At 38.3% G+C, this 19375-nt stretch overlaps 1 protein-coding gene across 1 annotated transcript; it reads left to right on the forward strand.

The window, feature by feature from the left end:
* Positions 1–4516: 4516 nt before the first annotated feature.
* On the forward strand, positions 4517–14653 carry LOC121737226 (putative phosphatidate phosphatase). Its single transcript, XM_042128835.1, has 6 exons — positions 4517–4853; positions 8687–8838; positions 9576–9773; positions 9986–10144; positions 13774–13950; positions 14351–14653. Exons 1-6 carry the CDS (start codon positions 4796–4798, stop codon positions 14441–14443), a joined length of 837 nt encoding a protein of 278 aa, XP_041984769.1. The 5' UTR covers positions 4517–4795; the 3' UTR covers positions 14444–14653.
* The last annotated feature ends 4722 nt before the right edge of the window (positions 14654–19375 follow it).

Consider the following 19375-nt stretch of genomic DNA (forward strand, 5'->3'; position numbering starts at 1 on the left):
AATGGCTATTTATTTTGAAAAAAATATGAATAAGTATTTATATTTATTTGTCTTCCATAGATATAATATTTTCGCATCTATTTTGTTGCATATTTTAAAAGAAAGCATAATATGATGAGTTATATATATTAAAAAAAAGTTCCGTTTCAAAAAATTCATTAAAAATAGTTTAGGTGCTTAATTTACACAACTTATAAAATACATAATAATAAACAGTAAATTAAAAGTCAATATGCTAGGTTAATTTATGAAAGTTTTAAGTATAACGTACATTGAGCCATGAAACTTTTTAATCGGGACTTAACGCGACTTACTTAAGTAGTAATGCTACTACGAGTACATACTTTTTCAGTCCCCTCGTGACCACGGCCGTTGCAACACGGCCGAAACGTCGAGAAAAAGTATGTACTCGTAGTAGCATTACTACTTAAATAAGTCGCGTTAAGTTCCGATTAAAAAGTTTAATTATAATGCAACGCGAAAGTTTAAAATGTTACATTGAGCCATCTTATGCAGCATAAGTAGAACACAAGTAGAAATGTAATAATTTGTTGTTAAATTAAAAACTGAAATGTAGATGGCGCTAGAAGTGCTTTTAATTTGTAAATTTAGTAAAAAGTCATTGTAGATTATTATTATTATGTAGAAAAATAGTAGAATTTATGATGAGACTTGCTTATTGAGCGTTACAACAAAAACATGGGTTATATCACTTTTCCTTTGTAGTAAAAACAAAAAACTTGGCTTCCATCCAAAAATGTGTTGTGAATTCTGAAACAAAATTATATTGATGACAATATCCAAAGATACAAAAAAATAAAGATTTCTTCACACAGGAGTTATTTAAACGTTTGCGATTTATGTTAAGACAGATACACAATTTCTGATGTTACATTATAAATGTAATATGTCGGCTGACTCTTCGGCCTTCGCGCCTAAACAGCTAAACCGATTTTGCCGAAATTCGGTATAGTGTTCGGTAAGATAGTGTTATAAAAATCCAGAAAATAGTTTGCACGAAAAATATACAGGTCCCACAGTATCGGTAAGATAGTGTTATAAAAATCCAGAAAATAGTTTGCATGAAAAATATACAGGTCCCACAGGTTCGGTAAGATAGTGTAATAAAAACCAGAAAATAGTTTGCACGAAAAATATACAGGTCCCACAGGTTCGGTAAGATAGTGTTATAAAAATCCAGAAAATAGTTTGCACGAAAAATATACAGGTCCCACAGGTTCGGTAAGATAGTGTTATAAAAATCCAGAAAATAGTTTGCACGAAAAATATACAGGTCCCACAGGTTCGGTAAGATAGTGTTATAAAAATCCAGAAAATAGTTTGCACGAAAAATATACAGGTCCCACAGGTTCGGTAAGATAGTGTTATAAAAATCCAGAAAATAGTTTGCACGAAAAATATACAGGTCCCACAGGATCGGTAAGATAGTGTTATAAAAATCCAGAAAATAGTTTGCACGAAAAATATACAGGTCCCACACTAACCAATAAAGTTGTGAGCAATAACTAGAGAAAATTTATTCTTACTATTGTTCTAATTTACAAGACATAAGTAGTTTAAATATTATATTACTTTTTTAAACATTACAAAAATATGCCTCCGACAACTCAGTACTGTAACTTAACTCAGATCAAATGCAAGATGAATCACATGTTGTCCTTGTCATTCTGACTAAGTAAGACAGAGAAGGCGAGAGGCTAAGAATCACATTTGAATTTGAAACTAACATAAAAAGAAATTAAAGTAAAGCATTTTGTGCATTCAAATTGCGGACCTACGTAATTTGGTCGCGTTGTGTCAAACCCAGCCGGCAGATCACGGCTTACATTGACTTGACAAAACCCGACCAAATCATGTAGGTCCATGCTACATAACTGCCTATGAATCAATTTCTACAATGGTACATTTCCAGGTTCTATTTATTTATTAGTATTAGATGGGAGCCCTGCACGGGATGTATTTATATACTGTGATATAGGATTGTAAATATATTGTAGTGGTAGATGCTATTGGAGGTTATGTCAATAAATGTGGCGTTTTTAATTTTTGGTAGCCCAAATAGGCACTGGAGTTTTTTATTGAACTAATTACATACTGATTTTACTATGATCATACTTTTTAAGAAGAATAATTTGTTTACTTAATACATCTGCACTTTGTGTACGTTATGGTCTTACAATGATTGTTCTTATCTAACATAATATAATTATTTATTACGTCATGTATAAGACAAGGACGAAATATTGTATGTCAGAAAAATATATTCATAGGCAGATAGTGGACCTATGTTATTTGGTCAGATTATGTTAGGGATAACTTTAATTACATTTGTTTGACATTACCCGACCAAATAATGTAGTTCCATCATTTACCTATGCATATTTTTTTCTGATAGTACAACTATAACGTCTATAAGTAGATAGTTCAATTAATAATGGGTTTAAAGTAGATACCTAAAATTAGGACCTAAAACGCCATTTTTATTAGAGTAGATGTTGTATAATATGAAATTATGTGTGTTTGTTAAATTTTATAATGGGCAAAGCCCAAATTGGTGCTGGATAAGAGAAAAAGATGCCTACTTAAAAAGTAAAAATTTATAATAAAATATCTAAACTCTGTTACTAATAAAAATATTTATAAAGCGAATAACTATACAAAATCTGCTTGTCTGGCATCATATTAGGAACGTCACATAATAAGCAAAAAACGTTTTTGTGCTGTTATATGCTGCCTTGATATGTTTATTAGTAAGAGGGAAATTTTAAAGTGCTTGTGTGAATGAGCGACCACGACCGACAAAAATTCAAATTAAATGCCACTTTATGGCTTAGGCCAGGGGTCACCAAATGGCGGATCGCGGTCCGCATCCGGACCGCCGACCAAGCATGTTCGAAGATGATTTTCGTTCGTCTTAGGACTTTTACATCTCCAGGATTTAATGTCAATATCTATCTATGGCTTGCACCAATATTTCACTCCAAACTTCAGTGAGATAATTAGCTACAAAAATGGTTAAGTACTTTTCTCATTGATATATAATCTAAATAAATACCTGTGTAATTTCCACAATAACCTTTGTTTAATAATATATATTTTTTATATATAAAATGTATAGACCGCGAAAGTCATTTCATGTCTTGAAACGGACCGCGAGCTAATTGGTGACCCCTGGCCTAGGCTATATAGGTTTTATTTGTTCTACGCCACTACAAAACAGCGGCGGCATGGGTCGCTAGACCGATGTAGGTAGAAAATGAAACCTATAGCTTTAGACCCTAGGTCATAAAGTTGCATTTTATATTTGTCGGACGCGGTCGCTTGCCGCGCGGATCGGAAAGTCACCTTTACATGTAGTATTATCCTTGCAGAAATAAAACTGGCTATTTCTTACAGGGAGTCTTTTTGATGAGAATTTTGGTAAACATTCTTGCCTCTTCTTTTCAAAGTACAATCATAAATATTTTAAGATTAGTCTGGTCAATATTTTTTTAAGCAAAATTTTCATTTCTTGTCAAAAAAATATTTAATGTCTTTTCTATATTTTAATGAATTGACTGGAATTAGTTTTAAATAGGTTTATTTTATACTAATTTTTATTTTTAAGATTTTAACAAGATTATAGGAATTATGTTGGTTCAAAATTGTAAAAATAAGTTGTATTTATTTATGTACAGATTGAAAGAGTATGGTTATATATTATAGTTCTATAGTGTTTTTGGGTAAGAGTATATAAGAATGTTATGTTTAGTTAATTTAAGTGTGCCGTTTTGTATGGGATGTTTACAGTTTTTTTAATAAATTATTTACATAATTAACTATCTTGTCTAGCACAGATTTGGTATAATGTACCTTATTTTTCTTCTAATATACATTATAATGTCTTCTTCTCTCTCTCTTGCTCCTTATACTTTATGAAAGAGATATCAGATAAATATTAAACAGAGGGTTATTTTGAACCTAGATCTGTGCAAGTGGTTAAAGTTTTATAATTTAAATTACTAATATTTGCATGTTTCCGTCACAGACGTTGCATTTAAAAACATTTTTAAATGTTTAATTTTTTTCCCATACAAAACTGCATTGTTCACTGCACCTACAGTAACGCACTGCCCTGCACTAGGTTATCGGCAGCTTATTTATTTTACATATCCTTATTTAAGACTTACTGATGCATAATAAACATGTTTGATTTACTACATTATTTTATTTTGACTATATTTATTCCAACTTTCATCGAAGGCAATCTATCTAGTTTGGACTTTAGATTTGGTTCTCGTTTCATTTTGTAAAATTATTTTATATCATGGTCGAGTATTCCTAATTTAAATAATTTTATTCTACTGGTCAAAAAATATCCAGATCCAGGGATTTTAAGAACATTAGCGCTGCGCCATCTGTGGGACTTTACACAAACTATTTCACATTCTAGTACACGATCTACATCACAGGTCGCGCTTTGTTCACGAACCTGTCAATGGCAGTGATTATTTTTATATTTACCTTGCAGTTAGTCACAAGTTTACGAGATAGATAAACAGTCGATTAAAAATGCACAGGAATAGTGCTACAGAGAGGAATGTACTTTGCTTTGTGAAATATTTGTAGTGATAAGTGCTAAAAGGCTAGTCTATACAGTATACGGTACTTTTGTGACAAATATGACTAACCACCTTGAAGTTTATCTGTTATCATAGCGATAGCGGATAGTCGCTGTTTCATTTGGTTTGGCGGTGCTTTGTTTTGTTTTGTGGGAAATAGGCGGGAAAACACGATGGCCGTGGACAGGATAATTTGGAAGATGATCTTGGATTTTGTTGTTTTGGCCTGTGGTAAGTACTTTTTTATTAATTTAGGTAATATTTCACGAAAATTATTCATAGTGTCTCAGGTTAGGTACAGACCCATGAAAAATAAATAACGCAAAAAATAATAAAATACGAACGGTAAAATTTTTTTCATGAATTTAATCTCAAATAATAGGTATGTATGTTTTCAAGACAATTAATTTTTAACTACCTACATATTATTATCTTTGTAACATAATATTTTCCGTTGTTGTTTCTTTTGTTAGTTACTGAAATTATTTACTGATTATAGTACTTAAATGTAAATTAGGTATTATAAATTTCATACAGCTTTGACGTTTTACATTCTTATCATAACTCCTACTGCATACAGTCTGATTTCGATGGAAGGCAAGTGAAAGGCTAGGTCATGGTTAGGAACTTAAACATACACTAACAGCCAAATGATGACAACATAGTGCAACATAGTGCATAAATGATTATATATCGGTTACGTCATCTAAGTACAGTGTACACGAACTGCAATAGATCTGACGTCGGGAGAGCCATGCTTCGGCACAAATGGGCCGGCTCGACCGGAGAAATATCACGGGCTCACAGAAAACCGGCGTGAAACAGCGCTTGCGCTGTGTTTCGCTGAGTGAGTGAGTTTACCGGAGGCCTAATCCCCTACCCTTTTCCCTTCCCTACCCTTTCCTATTTCCTTCCCTACCCTCCCCTATTCCCTTCCCTACCGTCCCCTATTACCCTATTCCCTCTTAAAAGGCCGGCAACGCACCTGCAGCTCTTCTGATGCTGCGAGTGTCCATGGGCGACGGAAGTTGCTTTCCATCAGGTGACCCGTTTGCTCGCTTGCCCCCTTATTTCATAAAAAAAAAGATTTTATTATTAGATTTAGATCTTATCACAAACAGATAGAAAATCACTCGATTTTGATAAAGTTATCAATCTAAATTTTAAAAATGTTGGGAACCTCTGTAAAAGAAGTTTAAACCTTTTTGTCATACAGCCTAGCAGGATGGATCCTTGGTAGATTTACATTGAGTCAGTAACTGACGTCAGTCCACTGCCGTGTCAGTGCGCTTAACTGCCATTGTGTTAATTGATAAGTCAGCACACTACACTGACGACAGCCACTGACTCAATGTAAATCTGCTAACACAATGGCAGTGTCAGGTCAGCACTAACTCGTCAGTGGACTGACTCAATGAAAATCTGCCTTTGTGTGTGTGCGTCTGTTACCTCTTCACGATACTTTCAGAGACGGGAAAGAATATAGGATAGTTTTTGTTTCGGAAAAATGTACGATAACCGCGTAATAAACGGATTTCGGCGCAACGCGTATCATCTAACTCAGTGTTTCCCAACCTGTGGTCCGCGGACCCCTGGAGGTCCGCGAGTATACGTATGGGGGTCCGCGGTGTCGTCTCTGGACCATACATATTCAGATTTTTTTGCTGTTTATTTTATTAAGGGGGTCCCTAAAAACTGTACATAATTTCCTAGGGGTCCGTGGCAGAAAAAGATTGGAAAACACCGATCTAACTAGTTTTAAATAAAGAGAATAAGGGTCTGTTTCACCACTTCCTGATAAGTGCCGAATAGGCTATCCACCAATTAACTTGACAGATGAAGTATGGAGAATCTGTCAAAAAATTTGTGAATAGCCTATTCGGCACTTTATCAAAAAGTCAGTTATCAAAAAGTTATTGTCAGAGAGTAAGTCACTTTATCAAAAAGTTATTGTCAGAGAAGTTTAAAACCAGCTGACATGCAAGCATGCATGTCAGCTGGTTTTAAACTTCTCTGACAATAACCTTCACTGGTACAAAGACATCGTTACGCTTTAGGCGTACGACAAAAAATATTTCCTTCTTCCGGCTTAACGTTCCTTACACAGTTACCTAAGTCTCTTAACCTGGAAGAGACAACAGACAGACCGACAGACACACTTTCGCATTTATAATAATATGAAGTTGAACGCCTCCGTGGTCTAGTGGTATAGAGCGCGGCTCTTGACTCGGAGGTTGTACCTAGCGGAATAGAGCAACAATCTCGAGCTATCAAACGAAACCGAAATTGGTTTCATCTGTGTGTAAAAATAATATATGTATACGTATACACTTACACAAGCATGATTGAACATGATTTCTATGAGATTAAATTGTCAACGTGCGGCACGTGCCGACTGGACGTCAAAAAAAGAGTGCTGCTGTCATGTATCACACGTCTCTTTTTGCCACGCAGTGTTACTGATAGTGACATCTCGCTTGCTCAGGCCTTTGTTTCTCTATTCCGCAAATAAACTCTTTCTATAGCAACCACGAGTGCAGTTTTCTATTTAGATTTCTACCCTTTTAAAGACCGCTTTTATATAATCTCCAAGTGGAACAACAGATAAAATGTCCTATGATAATAATAAAATTAATTACAATTAATTATTTATTAAGTAGGTACATGCTTATCTGTCCTTGCCCTTCATAGTGAAGTAAACAACCTACATTTATATTATTATCCTTTACACGTACTGATTAGGTTTTTTTGTTGTCTCCAAGTGTAGCTAAAATAAATAAATATATAATTTATACTATTTCACAATTAACATTTTTGAATCCCTCTTTCTAAATTATTCTAGGAATAAGGGTAATTAGAATTTATTTCCAACTGGTTGGGAACTGATGAGTGATGGCTTAATGTCACCAATAAACCACAATAATTGTAGGCCTTGGGGTGCTACTTATTCCCCTACCTCAATCGTGGGAAACACAGACACAATAGATATTCAATTGTTACGCGGCCGCCGGGGGCCGCTTGGGGCTTATGGTATTTTCTACTACGGTTCTGAGGGGATTACCCTGTGCAACAAAAACTCAGTTTAAAATAAAATGGGCCTGGTTATATTATGTGCTTTAAATATTGGCGAAATGTGCAGTATCCGGCGATTCTGTTTGGGCGCACAAAGTCGTGAATCGTGATACACATCCAGTACAAAAATGTTCAATGTATGGCCTGAGTCAGGCATATCACTTAGTAATCTGTGATACCTAGAATCTGACGCACTAGGGTGTTGAGAAATAAGCACATCGAATCTTATATAGCTGGCCACTACGCGGAAATGCTATGAAATCTCAGTTTGCACAGTATTTAACTTATCTGGTTAAACCTAGTTAGGTAAAGCGGTCGTAGTTAGACCATGAAATTGACGATAAACCACGATTATTGATTAGCCAGTTAGACATGGACTTAGGTTTTTAATAAGGCTTATCAAATGCATAATATATATTTTATTATTATTCATTAATATGTCATAAATGCCTGTCTGTCTGTTACCTCTTCACGCTTAAACCACTGAACGGTTATGATGAAATTTGTTATGGAGATACTTGAGTCTCGGGAAAGAACATAATACTTAATATACTTAAATACTTACAATACTTTTTAACCTGGAAAAATGAATAGATTAAGTATACTAAAGGGATTTAACGCCTCCGTGGTCTAGTGGTATAGAGCGCGGCTCTTGACTCGGAGGTCGTGGGTTCGATTCCCGCGTTTGGTTAGGACAATGCAGGCTGATCACCTGATTGTCTGACAAGTAAGATGATCCATGCGTCGGATTGGCATGTAAAAAGTCGGTCCTGCGCCTGATCTCTCGCCGGTCGTGTCGGTCTTCCGTCCCACTGGGTTATGAGAGTATAGGAATAGAGAGTGCTCTTGTGTACTGCGCACACACTTGGGCACTGTTGGGTTGGGACTGCGTAGCTGGCCTGGTTTCAATGAAACCGGCCACCGTCACCGAAACCGGTGTGGGAGCTATTACTAAAGGGATAAAGCGAAATACAAATCTCATTTTCGTCCAGTGGCGGCGCCCCTGCTGATCCTGCTGCTGGTGGCGGAGCCCTACCACCGCGGGTACTTTGCCGACGACCAGACGCTCATGCTGCCCTACAAGCACCAGACCATATCTGAAGTCCTGCTCGCGGGCTTGGGGTTCGCTTTTATTATTGTCACGGTTAGTACTACAGTGCTTTCATGTCATTACTTTCTTTTTAAGTACAAATTAATAATTCGTTAGTTCTAATTATTCGCACTAACGAAGTTAGTTAAAATAAATACGCTTTACTGTGCATATATACAAGTTTATATACCAGATTACTTTACAAAAGACGGTTGTTCAGCGGATAATTCATTGACTGAACTTGTCAATACAATATGATTTGTACGCGTTGATTCAAAATGGACCAAGGGGTTGCATTTGAATTACGCATTATAGGGCGGGGCGGGAGAGGAAAGGGGGTGGGAGAGGAGAGGGGGAGGGGATGGGGGGAGAGGGGGTCCCCCCTCCCTAAAGTTAGGAAATCAGTAGTTACCACGAAAAATATATATTTTTTATTTTTTGAGGTTATGTTCAATAAAATAACCAAATTAGTGGACTAACGACAAAATTAGTCTTTTTTGGGTGTGGGCAAACTCGGCTCTACGGTACGAACACTACATACGGTTACAAACCATAAAGTTAATATACCTATAATATTAACTTTATGTTACGAACACATATTCTTTTACCAATGATTAACCATTGTTCAAATGTGCATTGTGCAATGTGCATGCTACAAACAGTTTCTTAATCACGTTGGTGGTATTCACCATATGCTAAAGTGACCATAGAAATCTTCATTCCAAGGATATGTCACTTGGTACCTAATTAAATTAGTGTCAACCAATTGACATTCTTGATTCACATTCCAGGTTCTCCTCACCGAGTATATCCTAGACAAGAAGGGCCTGGGTGTTGGTGAGAAGTTCGTGTCGGGTTCCCTGGTGCCGGGCTGGCTGTGGGCGGGGTACTCCACCATCGGCATATACACCTTCGGCGCCGCCTGCCAGCAGCTCACGTCCAACTCCGCTAAGTATGTGATTGGGAGACTGAGGCCGCATTTCTTTGATGTAAGTCTCTGAGCATACTCTATTTCTTTTACTAATTAAAAAATACGTGTGGCACTAGGGACTGACGTGGTAAAGCTATAATAAAACATCGCAATGCATTATGTCCAATCCCATACATATGTGACATTTATTCTATCCTTGCTATCAAAACCTAGTTAGCAGGATATATTTTTCGGTATTCCAGCCTAAAACATACACTACCATAATTCCAGGTATGCAACCCTATCCCGAGCTCATCATCACAGAACGCCGGGGGCTACATCCAGGACTTCACCTGCCAGGGTACTGACGCGGCGCGGCTCAAGGACATGCGCCTGTCCTTCCCCAGCGCGCACTCCAGCTTCGCCATGTACACCGCAGTCTTCTTCATCGTAAGTATAGTCCGGTCACAGGACGCCGGGGCTACATCACGGAGTTCACCTGCCAGGGTACTGACGCGGCGCGGCTCAAGGACATGCGCCTGTCCTTCCCCAGCGCGCACTCAGCTTCGCCATGTACACCGCTGTCTTCTTCATCGTAAGTATAGTCCGGTCACAGGACGCCGGGGCTACATCACGGAGTTCACCTGCCAGGGTACTGACGCGGTGCGGTTCAAGGACATGCGCCTGTCCTTCCCCAGCGCGCACTCCAGCTTCGCTATGTACACCGCTGTCTTCTTCATCGTGAGTATCTATAGTCCGGTCACAGGACGCCGGGGCTACATCACGGTGTTCACCTGCCAGGGTACTGACGAGGCGCGGAAATCGGAAAACTGGACATAAGACATACGTTTACTCAAAAATATTTCAGGGTTTACTTACTGTTGGACGACTAACAGCTATACATAATTATTATGTTAATGGGCTCTTAATATGCCTTAATTTTTTTTTTTTTTATTAAATAAGGGGGCAAACGAGCAAACGGGTCACCTGATGGTAAGCAACTACCGTCGCCCATGGACACTCGCAACATCAGAAGAGCTGCAGGTGCGTTGCCGGCCTTTTAAGAGGGTATACGCTCTTTTCTTGAAGGTTTGCAAGTCGTATCGGTCCGGAAATACTGCTGGTGACAGTTCATTCCAGAGTTTTACAGTGCGCGGCAGAATGTTACGGGAAAAACGCACTGTGGAAGACTGCCACTCATCAAGGTGATGAGGATGGTATGTTTTTCGCGTGGGACGATAGCGAAAAGTTGCAGGTGGTATGATTCCGAACAATTCCTCAGAGCACTCCCCGTGATACAACCTATAGAGGATGCAGAGTGAAGCAACATCTCGGCGTAATTCCAGGGGGTCCAAGCTGTTTGAAACACTATGGCAGTCAACAATTCGAGCAGCCCTTCGTTGGATACGATCCAGAGGGAGCAGTTGGTATTTTGGCGCCCCTGCCCAGAGATGAGAACAATATTCCATATGAGGCCGAACCTGCGCCTTGTAGAGTTGTAGGCGTTGGTCCGGACTGAAGTACTGTCTCGCTCTGTTAAGCGAGCTTCTTCGAGGCTAATTTGGCCTTACCCTCAAGATGATATCGGAACTAGACTTCGCTCGATATGTTGACGCCAAGTATCTCAATGCTAGGGGAGATGGTTAAAGATGTGCCCTCGAAACGAGGATAAACGACCATTGGTGACTTTTTAGTGGTGATCGCGCAGACTTATGTCTTGGCGGGGTTGAATTGGACTAAGTTACGTCTACCCCATTCAGAGACCTTCTCCAATGAATTCTCCACCTTAGACACAAGTTCGTTTCGACTCTCAGTGACATTTTGCCGAGAAATATTAGGGGAGCCGGTATATACAGCATCACCTGTACTATCATCTGCATAGCAATGAATGCCTTTGGTTTGTAACATGTCATTGATATGCAGTATGAATAGAGTAGGCGATAGCACACAGCCCTGAGGGACACCAGCATTAACAGACTGAGTTTCCGAGCATTCGCCGTCAACTACGACCTTTATGCTTCTGTCTGCTAAGAAACTAGTGACCCACTTACATAATTTATCGGTCAGCCCGTATGATGGAAGCTTTGATAGCAGCGCTTTATGCCAAACCCGATCGAAGGCCTTCGCAATATCCAAACTAACAGCCAATGCCTCTCCCTTCGACTCAATTGCCTGAGCCCAACGATGAGTCAGGTATGCCAAGAGATCACCAGCCGAGCGACCCTTACGGAACCCGTATTGTTTGTCGCTTAGCAATCCCTGGCGTCCAAGTATCGAAGAAGCTGGCTATTGATAATGGATTCCATTATCTTCGAGAAGAGAGAGGTTATAGCGATTGGTCTGTAGTTGGAAGGATTTGAGCGATCTCCTTTTTTGGGGATCGGGTGCACCAAGGCTGTCTTCCAGGAAGCCGGGACGATGCCAGTGGAATAGTAGATCCGAAAAAGACGCGTCAAGACCGGAGTTAACTCTGGAGCACACTTTTTCAACACAATAGGCGGGATTCCGTCAGGCCCACTCGACTTTTGGATTTCAAGGGAACAGAGGGCTTTTCGCACTGAGCGCTGATGAAACCGTATATCCGACATGATGCTCGTGCATCGCGGTATGGTCGGTGGTTTCTGCCCCCCGTCATCCAGGGTCGAGTTTGACGCAAAGAGCTTGCCCAGAAGATCGGCTTTGTCTTTTGCGTCCTGGGTCAACGATCCATTTCCTATGTGTAGGGATGGTAGGGTTGGCTTGCAGAAACTTCCTTCAATAGCTTTGGCCAGAGACCAGAATGCACGGGTTCCCGAGGGGAGGCGCTCAAGTCTCTTGCCAATTCTACTGATGTGCTGTTGCTTTGCCCGAGTAATCTTTTTCTTGAGGGACCTAGAGGCAAGGTTGTACTCCTTTTTATATGTGCTGGTATTTAAATCCCGAGCAGACACTGCGTTGGCCCAGGATTGGTAAGCCTCCTGCTTCTGGCGAAAAGCTTTTTTGGGGATGAACCAAACCAGGGACGAAATCTGCCGCCAGTTGGCACTACAGAGGTCGGAATGAATAGTTCCATCCCCTGCATCACCACATCGGCAACAGAGTTGGCAGTGTTGTCGAGATCATCCCGCGAGAAGCACACGTGCCCCCAGGATAGGATGCAAAAAACGACCGTATCCCATCCCAGTCTGCTGACTTGTAGTGCCACACACGACGGTATTTAACAGCGCGCTGTCTTAACACCGTCGTAAGTGGCACAGAACTCCTAACAAGGCAATGATCCGATGAACCAAGTGGTGCGGTTACGGATATTTGGTAGCCGTCAGGATTTGAAGTCAGTAGGAGGTCCAACAAGGAAGGATTCTGACCATCCACATCTACTTACATATATGTAATATCATAATATTATTATGATTTGGAACGTTGATATAAAATCCTATACCTATAATATCAGAAGTACCAGTTACGTAAGTTGTAAGTCCAAGAATAATACGCCAGTATTTATAAGAAAAAAACACATTATAACTTAGATAAAAGATGGATTAGTAGCTCCACTTACTAGGATATTAAGTTTTGTAGTAAATTAATCCAGAGATAAGTTCTAGTTATCTAGTTACAAAATAATCCCGCTTATTGATTAACTCGATAGTGAAATAATCTAGATGATGATAGGCCATCGATTAAATCGTAGATACCAATTTAACTGGTTTCTTTTTTGTCTGAAACATTAACATCAAAAAGGTTTATTTTGAGAGTTACTTAAAATCATGTATGACTTGCAAATTTTTAGAAAAAGAGCATATTCCTTTGGGGGTATCCTGTAACCAGCAACGCTTACTATTAAGTATTTTTTACTTTATTACTTTCCAACTTTGACTCATAAAAACTGCAGGGTTTTTTCAGGCATCACATCCGACATAATTATGTTTTCCAAGAAATTAGGTACCTACATTTATTACAATTGTCAGTAAATGGTTTTGATAATCTTTGTTTTGCAGTACACATTAACAAAAGATGTTTCAACCATGACTGAAAAAGATTATGAGCTGTCCATTACGGACTTGGTGCAAGAAATTAAAATTTTTCACTTTCCACCATTCCAGTTGTACGTGCAAGTGAAAGGCAAATGGCGCGGGTCGAAGCTGCTGCGTCACGCGGCGCAGTTCCTGGCGCTCATGGGCGCCTGGTACGTCGGCCTGTCGCGCGTCGTCGACCACATGCACCACTGGAGCGACGTGGCCGTGGGCTTCGCCGTAGGCGCGCTGTACGCCGTCGTCGTGGTGAGTTTATGCAACCCTAGTCAGGGTGGTTAGACCAGCACTTTCCAGAGGAATTAAGACTATTTTAATTTGGGTAGTAAGTGTTTTCATGTGGGGTTTGTCGCGTAGCATGTAGATACCATTAGAGAAGTTGATCCATATTTCATAGGCAGTTTTATTTGATCGGGATTCGGGATATGTCAAGTCAATATGGCATTCGTAACCTGTCGGCTGGACTTGACCTAAACCGACCAAATAATATAGGTTCATTATCTAGGATTCTTTTCTGATAGTATATAATACTACTTATATTATTGTAATAGCACTTCCAGTAGCCCAAGTGTCTATCTGGGTTAAATGTTACGGCGTTATCCCTATAAATAATAATTCTTTGTATTTATGTAAAACTTTTAACTTTCAGTTCGTGTATGTCCTGAAGCCTGCGAAATTCGCCTCCACCGTTCGCTGGGAAAACCCAGCACCAGAGATCCCCAGACCCGTCCTATCTAGATAATGTTATATTATAATTTATAAATACATACGGTGTAATAAAACAAAGGAAGGATTAAGGATGGTTTGGGTCCCTTGTATAGAGTTTACTGTCAAAGTAACTTGTATGAGAAAATTCGCATTGGGACATATTATGTGTTTACTGTTTACTTTATAATGTTAATCGCATGCTGTGAACAATTGTAATTAGTTATTGCATGTTGTGTGTATTTTTAAATGTTTATTTTTATTTTCTTAGGAAAACTAAAAACTAAAAAAAAAATATTATGTGGTTACTGTTTACTTTATAATGTTAATCGCATGCTGTGAACAATTGTAGTTAGTTATTGCATGTAGCGTGTATTTTTAAATGTCCAAACCTAATGTTGTAACTAATGCAAAACTGTTTTTGGTCCTAAATAAATAAATAAATAAATAAATAAATAAATAAATAGCAACAAAGAAACCAATCCTAACTCTATCAGCACTGCTACTTTCACAGAAAACTCTTTACAAGGGACACAAACACACCCTTAAGTATTATCACTTAGTTTTGTTAAATCCTGTATATGATATATTAATTAGAGATAATAATTGATAATGAATAGTATTATCAGGGTAAATCCCAATAATTCAAGTTTACGCTAAAAGTGCGTTTCCACTGGAGAGTGGAGATACGTTGAATGGAACGTTTTTTTTTTGAGAACCAATAGAATCGCTTTATTTGCCTGACATCATTAAGCGCAGCGATTCCATTGGCTCTTAATATTCTTCGAAGATCCTTCAAGAAGAAAGCGTATGCCCTCTTAAAAGGCCGGCAATGCACTCGCTGCAGGCCAGCTCTTCTAATGTTGCGAGTGTTCATGGGCGACGTTACTTGTTTTCCATCAGGCGAATCGTTTGCTCGTTTGCCCCCTTATTTTATAAAAAAAATCAACCAGTAATTTCTTTGCTAGCACCAAAGTGCGATACACCATTCTGTTATAGTATTGACTGATTTTAGATTGACACTAGCTGTCCCGGCAAACGTTTATTTGCCATATAAAGTATTTCGCCCGTATTATTTTATTGAAGTGACTAAATAAGTATGTCACCATGGCAACGTCCATCGCTATCCCGTCGCACAAGCAATGGTCGCCGTCAGTCTCGAGTTGTAATAATTTACTATTATATTTTATTCAACAAATGCACTTATCAATATAAAAAGTACCCAGTAGCCGATTCTCAGACCCACTGAATATGCATATAAAATTTGGTTAAAATCAGTTAAAAGCCGTTTCAGATGAGTACGCTATCTAACATTATGACACGAGAATTTTATATATTAGATTAAATCTGGACTTACCTTGTATTGTAACTTACTCTGAACAGCCTTATATTGTAGACGTAAGTGGATGAAGTGGTGAAGATGAAGAAGATGGTAACTAGCAATTAGAACATTTTATTTCTTTTTTCTTTTTATTCATAAATAGAGGATTTAGGTTCGGGACGATGATTTAAAATAAAAGAATGGATTTTATGTATAGCTAGATATATTAGCCAGATGGTGAATGACGTAGGTAAGTTAGGTATTTTCAAAATATAATAAATAGGGGAAAAATGAGAAATAAATAATAGATTTTATGTTTCGGATTTGTGACGCCTTATGTAGGCGTCACAAATATTTGGCAGCTTATGATATCGTCTGCTATGCCCAGTTAAATACATGCCCATTATTTGACGACTTTGTACAGTATTATTGTTTTATAAATAATATATTTTCCGTACTAACACTTTATTTGTAAACGATCATTTAGATAATGACCAATGGAAATATTTGTTTACGTGCGGTACCCAAGTAATAACTGAGCCGGACTTCGTACTTAAAAATTATGAGAATAAGAATTATATTATATTTAATTAAATGACAATAATAAAATAAAAGAAATAATTACGGACTTTGGCTTTTAATACATACCCGCAAAAAAAATTAAATTGTCTATGCTTTAAAAAATATGAGTGGTTGTTTTTTAAGGTGAACGCACACTTATTGGAGCCGAAAGACAAATTTTAGAATTCTTTATAAGTATTATGAAATCCTATGAAAACTCGCACATTTGAACGCGTCGAATCAGTTAATCTGGCAGGACCCCAGTAAGGCCTTCTGGGGATTTGATTCATTCGGTTCGTTCGGTTCGGCTTGCTGTGCATTCACCTTTAAGATAAAATATGAGATAAGCAAAAAATCGGCCAAGTACGAGTCGAACTCGCGCACTAAGGATTCCGTACCATTATAGAGACAAAATGAGGCCAAAAATTGTGTCTTTTTGTATTGGAGCCCCGCTTAAATTTTTATTTTATTGTAATTTTTATTATTAATTATTAAAGTACACATACAACTGAGAATTTTGTGAAAATTTCAAGTCTACCTGCTGCCATTATTGATGCCAAGCAAAAAATGGCAAAAAATCACGTTTGTTGTATGGTAACCCCCCTTAAATATTTGATTTATTTTGTTTTTAGTATTTGTTGTTATAGCGGCAACAGAAACACATAATCTGTAAAAATTTCAACGCTCTAGCTTATTACTGGGGATTGCAAAAACGTTTTTTTTAATCCGGATTTTCGGATTTTGTCATTCTCAAATCCGGATTATCCGGATGATCTGGATAAATTATAATTTTTTAAATATTTTTGATAAACAGCTTTAAATGTGAGTTATTTTCTTATTATTCCTTTATTTAACATTCATTTCAAAAGTACAAAATAAAAAGTCTTAAAAATTTACATTTTTCTTTAGTTAGCGATTTTCACATGGGTGTAAAAAGGAAGAGAATAAAATAACAGTATCTGGTACTTAAAATATTATTGACAACTTGAAAATACATTGATTTTTTTAACAATTTAAAAATGTAAAATTTTAGTTACCAAGAAAATCCTAAGCAATCTCCGCTTTATCGACGACTTCGTCATTTTTGCGCCTACAGCCGTACCCGTCAGCCGCACATCATCAAATTATGCTCCAAGATCTGCAAGCCTAGAGGTGGAACTTACAAAAAATAGGTCAAAAACACAAACAATGATCAACAGTACGAGACGTAGGGTCGAGGTAGACGAGCAGGGAATTCACTATGTCAACGAGTACCTCTACTTGGGCTAATTAGTTTCTTATGACAACAGAAAGGCAGAAAAACTGGTCCATGTAGAATGGTGACTTACCAATCTCACTAAAGCGCAGACTCGTTGATATGTGTATTTCGCTCGTCATAAACAACGATGTGCAAACTCGATCATTGACCGATTTACGATTTACAAAAGTTCCAACACAGGGTCTGCCAAAGAGCAAGAGAGCTTAAATCTAAACAATAAGGTTGAGTTGCACTAACTAACTTTAACTGTAACTGTAATTTTAACTATAACTTTAACTTTAACTACAATGCAAAATGTCAAATCTTTGGTTAAAGTTAAAAATGGACGCCATCAAGACGCCATATTTTACCATAACCATAGAGCTCGACAAGGTTTTAAATGTGCGTGGCGAAAAAAGGAACTAACGCTGTCATCATACAAAAAAGCCCATTTTTGACAGTTCTCCTTTACCAGAAGCCCCCGCCCACGTTCATTTATAACCTTGTTGGACCAGCTGTCATCTGTCAATTTCTCCGGTCAAAGTTAAGGTTAAAGTTAAATTTAGCCTTAACTATAACCATAACTTTAACCTTAACTTTTACTTTAACCACGCCTCTGGTGCAACCCAACCTTAAAAACATAATGTGGAGAACATTCGTATGGACATACGGGGAGGCCGGAGACACACTTTGTTTATGTGTTATTGTACCCTAAAATCGTATGACGATTGAGTACGTCAAAGATAATTTTATTTGCGTACTGATAATGCTGTTTATGAATAAACCACACACCCATCTCGATAGCGGGATAAAAATAACATAACTGGGTCAAAACATTCCAGTACTTACCCTGAGATAGTGTTGATTTACATCGATACAGTATCTGGCGCCAGTATTGTTCTAGTACTGGATTGATGTAAACATACCTAGGAATCAGCGTTTAAGACGGGGGCGATTCTCAAGCGTTGAATGTTATTTCGACCCTTTAACTCGCGCATGTGCGCACACGAGTGAGATATAGCCTGCGATCGACATTCGACGCTTACGAATCGAGCTCCTGCATACAAATTAAAGATCATTAGTCAAAACTAGTGGGAGCAATTAAAACCAATCACGTGTCGCCGTGTGATTGGGATCTACCAATTCGCAGTGGGCGCACCTGCCCCGCTCACTCCCCGCCCCACCAAAGAGACATAAAAATCGAATATGATGCCTTTTTCTTATACTTTTGTCGAGCAATCATAAAGCTTTGTGCTGCCTATATAGATTTTGAGCTAATAGCTTTTATCACGGGCTTTGAGCGTGGCGATCGAATCAAGAAACTCTGTAACGAAAATAAGCCTCGTGCATCTTTTAACGTCGTTTCAGTTCGGCACACTTCGGCACGGTGTTGGTCTGCGTGCGACTAGACGTATGCGAATTATAATTGCATAAGTTGATAAAAAATACTTACGGCCTTACCACAAAAGATTAAACAATAAACATCTATTGAACAGTTGTTTTGAGACCATTTTGTACTGAATTTTTCTCTAATCAACTGTTCAACAGGTGTTTAAATCTTTTGTAGTAAGACCGTATAATATCTTTACCGCGGCAGTCCCCGAGTGCCACAGGTATTTCCTTTCATATTAGATAGGCTTATCGATCACTCACCTCTCAGTCTCTAAGGCCGTGCTGTGTGCACACAGATAATACCAATAATCACGTTATCGACACCTATTCGATAGTGTTATCGAATTGGACCATCTTTTTTGGTACCTTTTCCGGGTCCAACTTACCTGGACTATCGGTTAGCAAATAAGCCAAAGTCCTCTGGGTGCTTAGACAATAGACAACTTCCATTCTATAAT

This window comes from Aricia agestis, chromosome 20 (assembly GCF_905147365.1).
Source record: "Aricia agestis chromosome 20, ilAriAges1.1, whole genome shotgun sequence".
Lineage (NCBI taxonomy): Eukaryota > Metazoa > Arthropoda > Insecta > Lepidoptera > Lycaenidae > Aricia > Aricia agestis.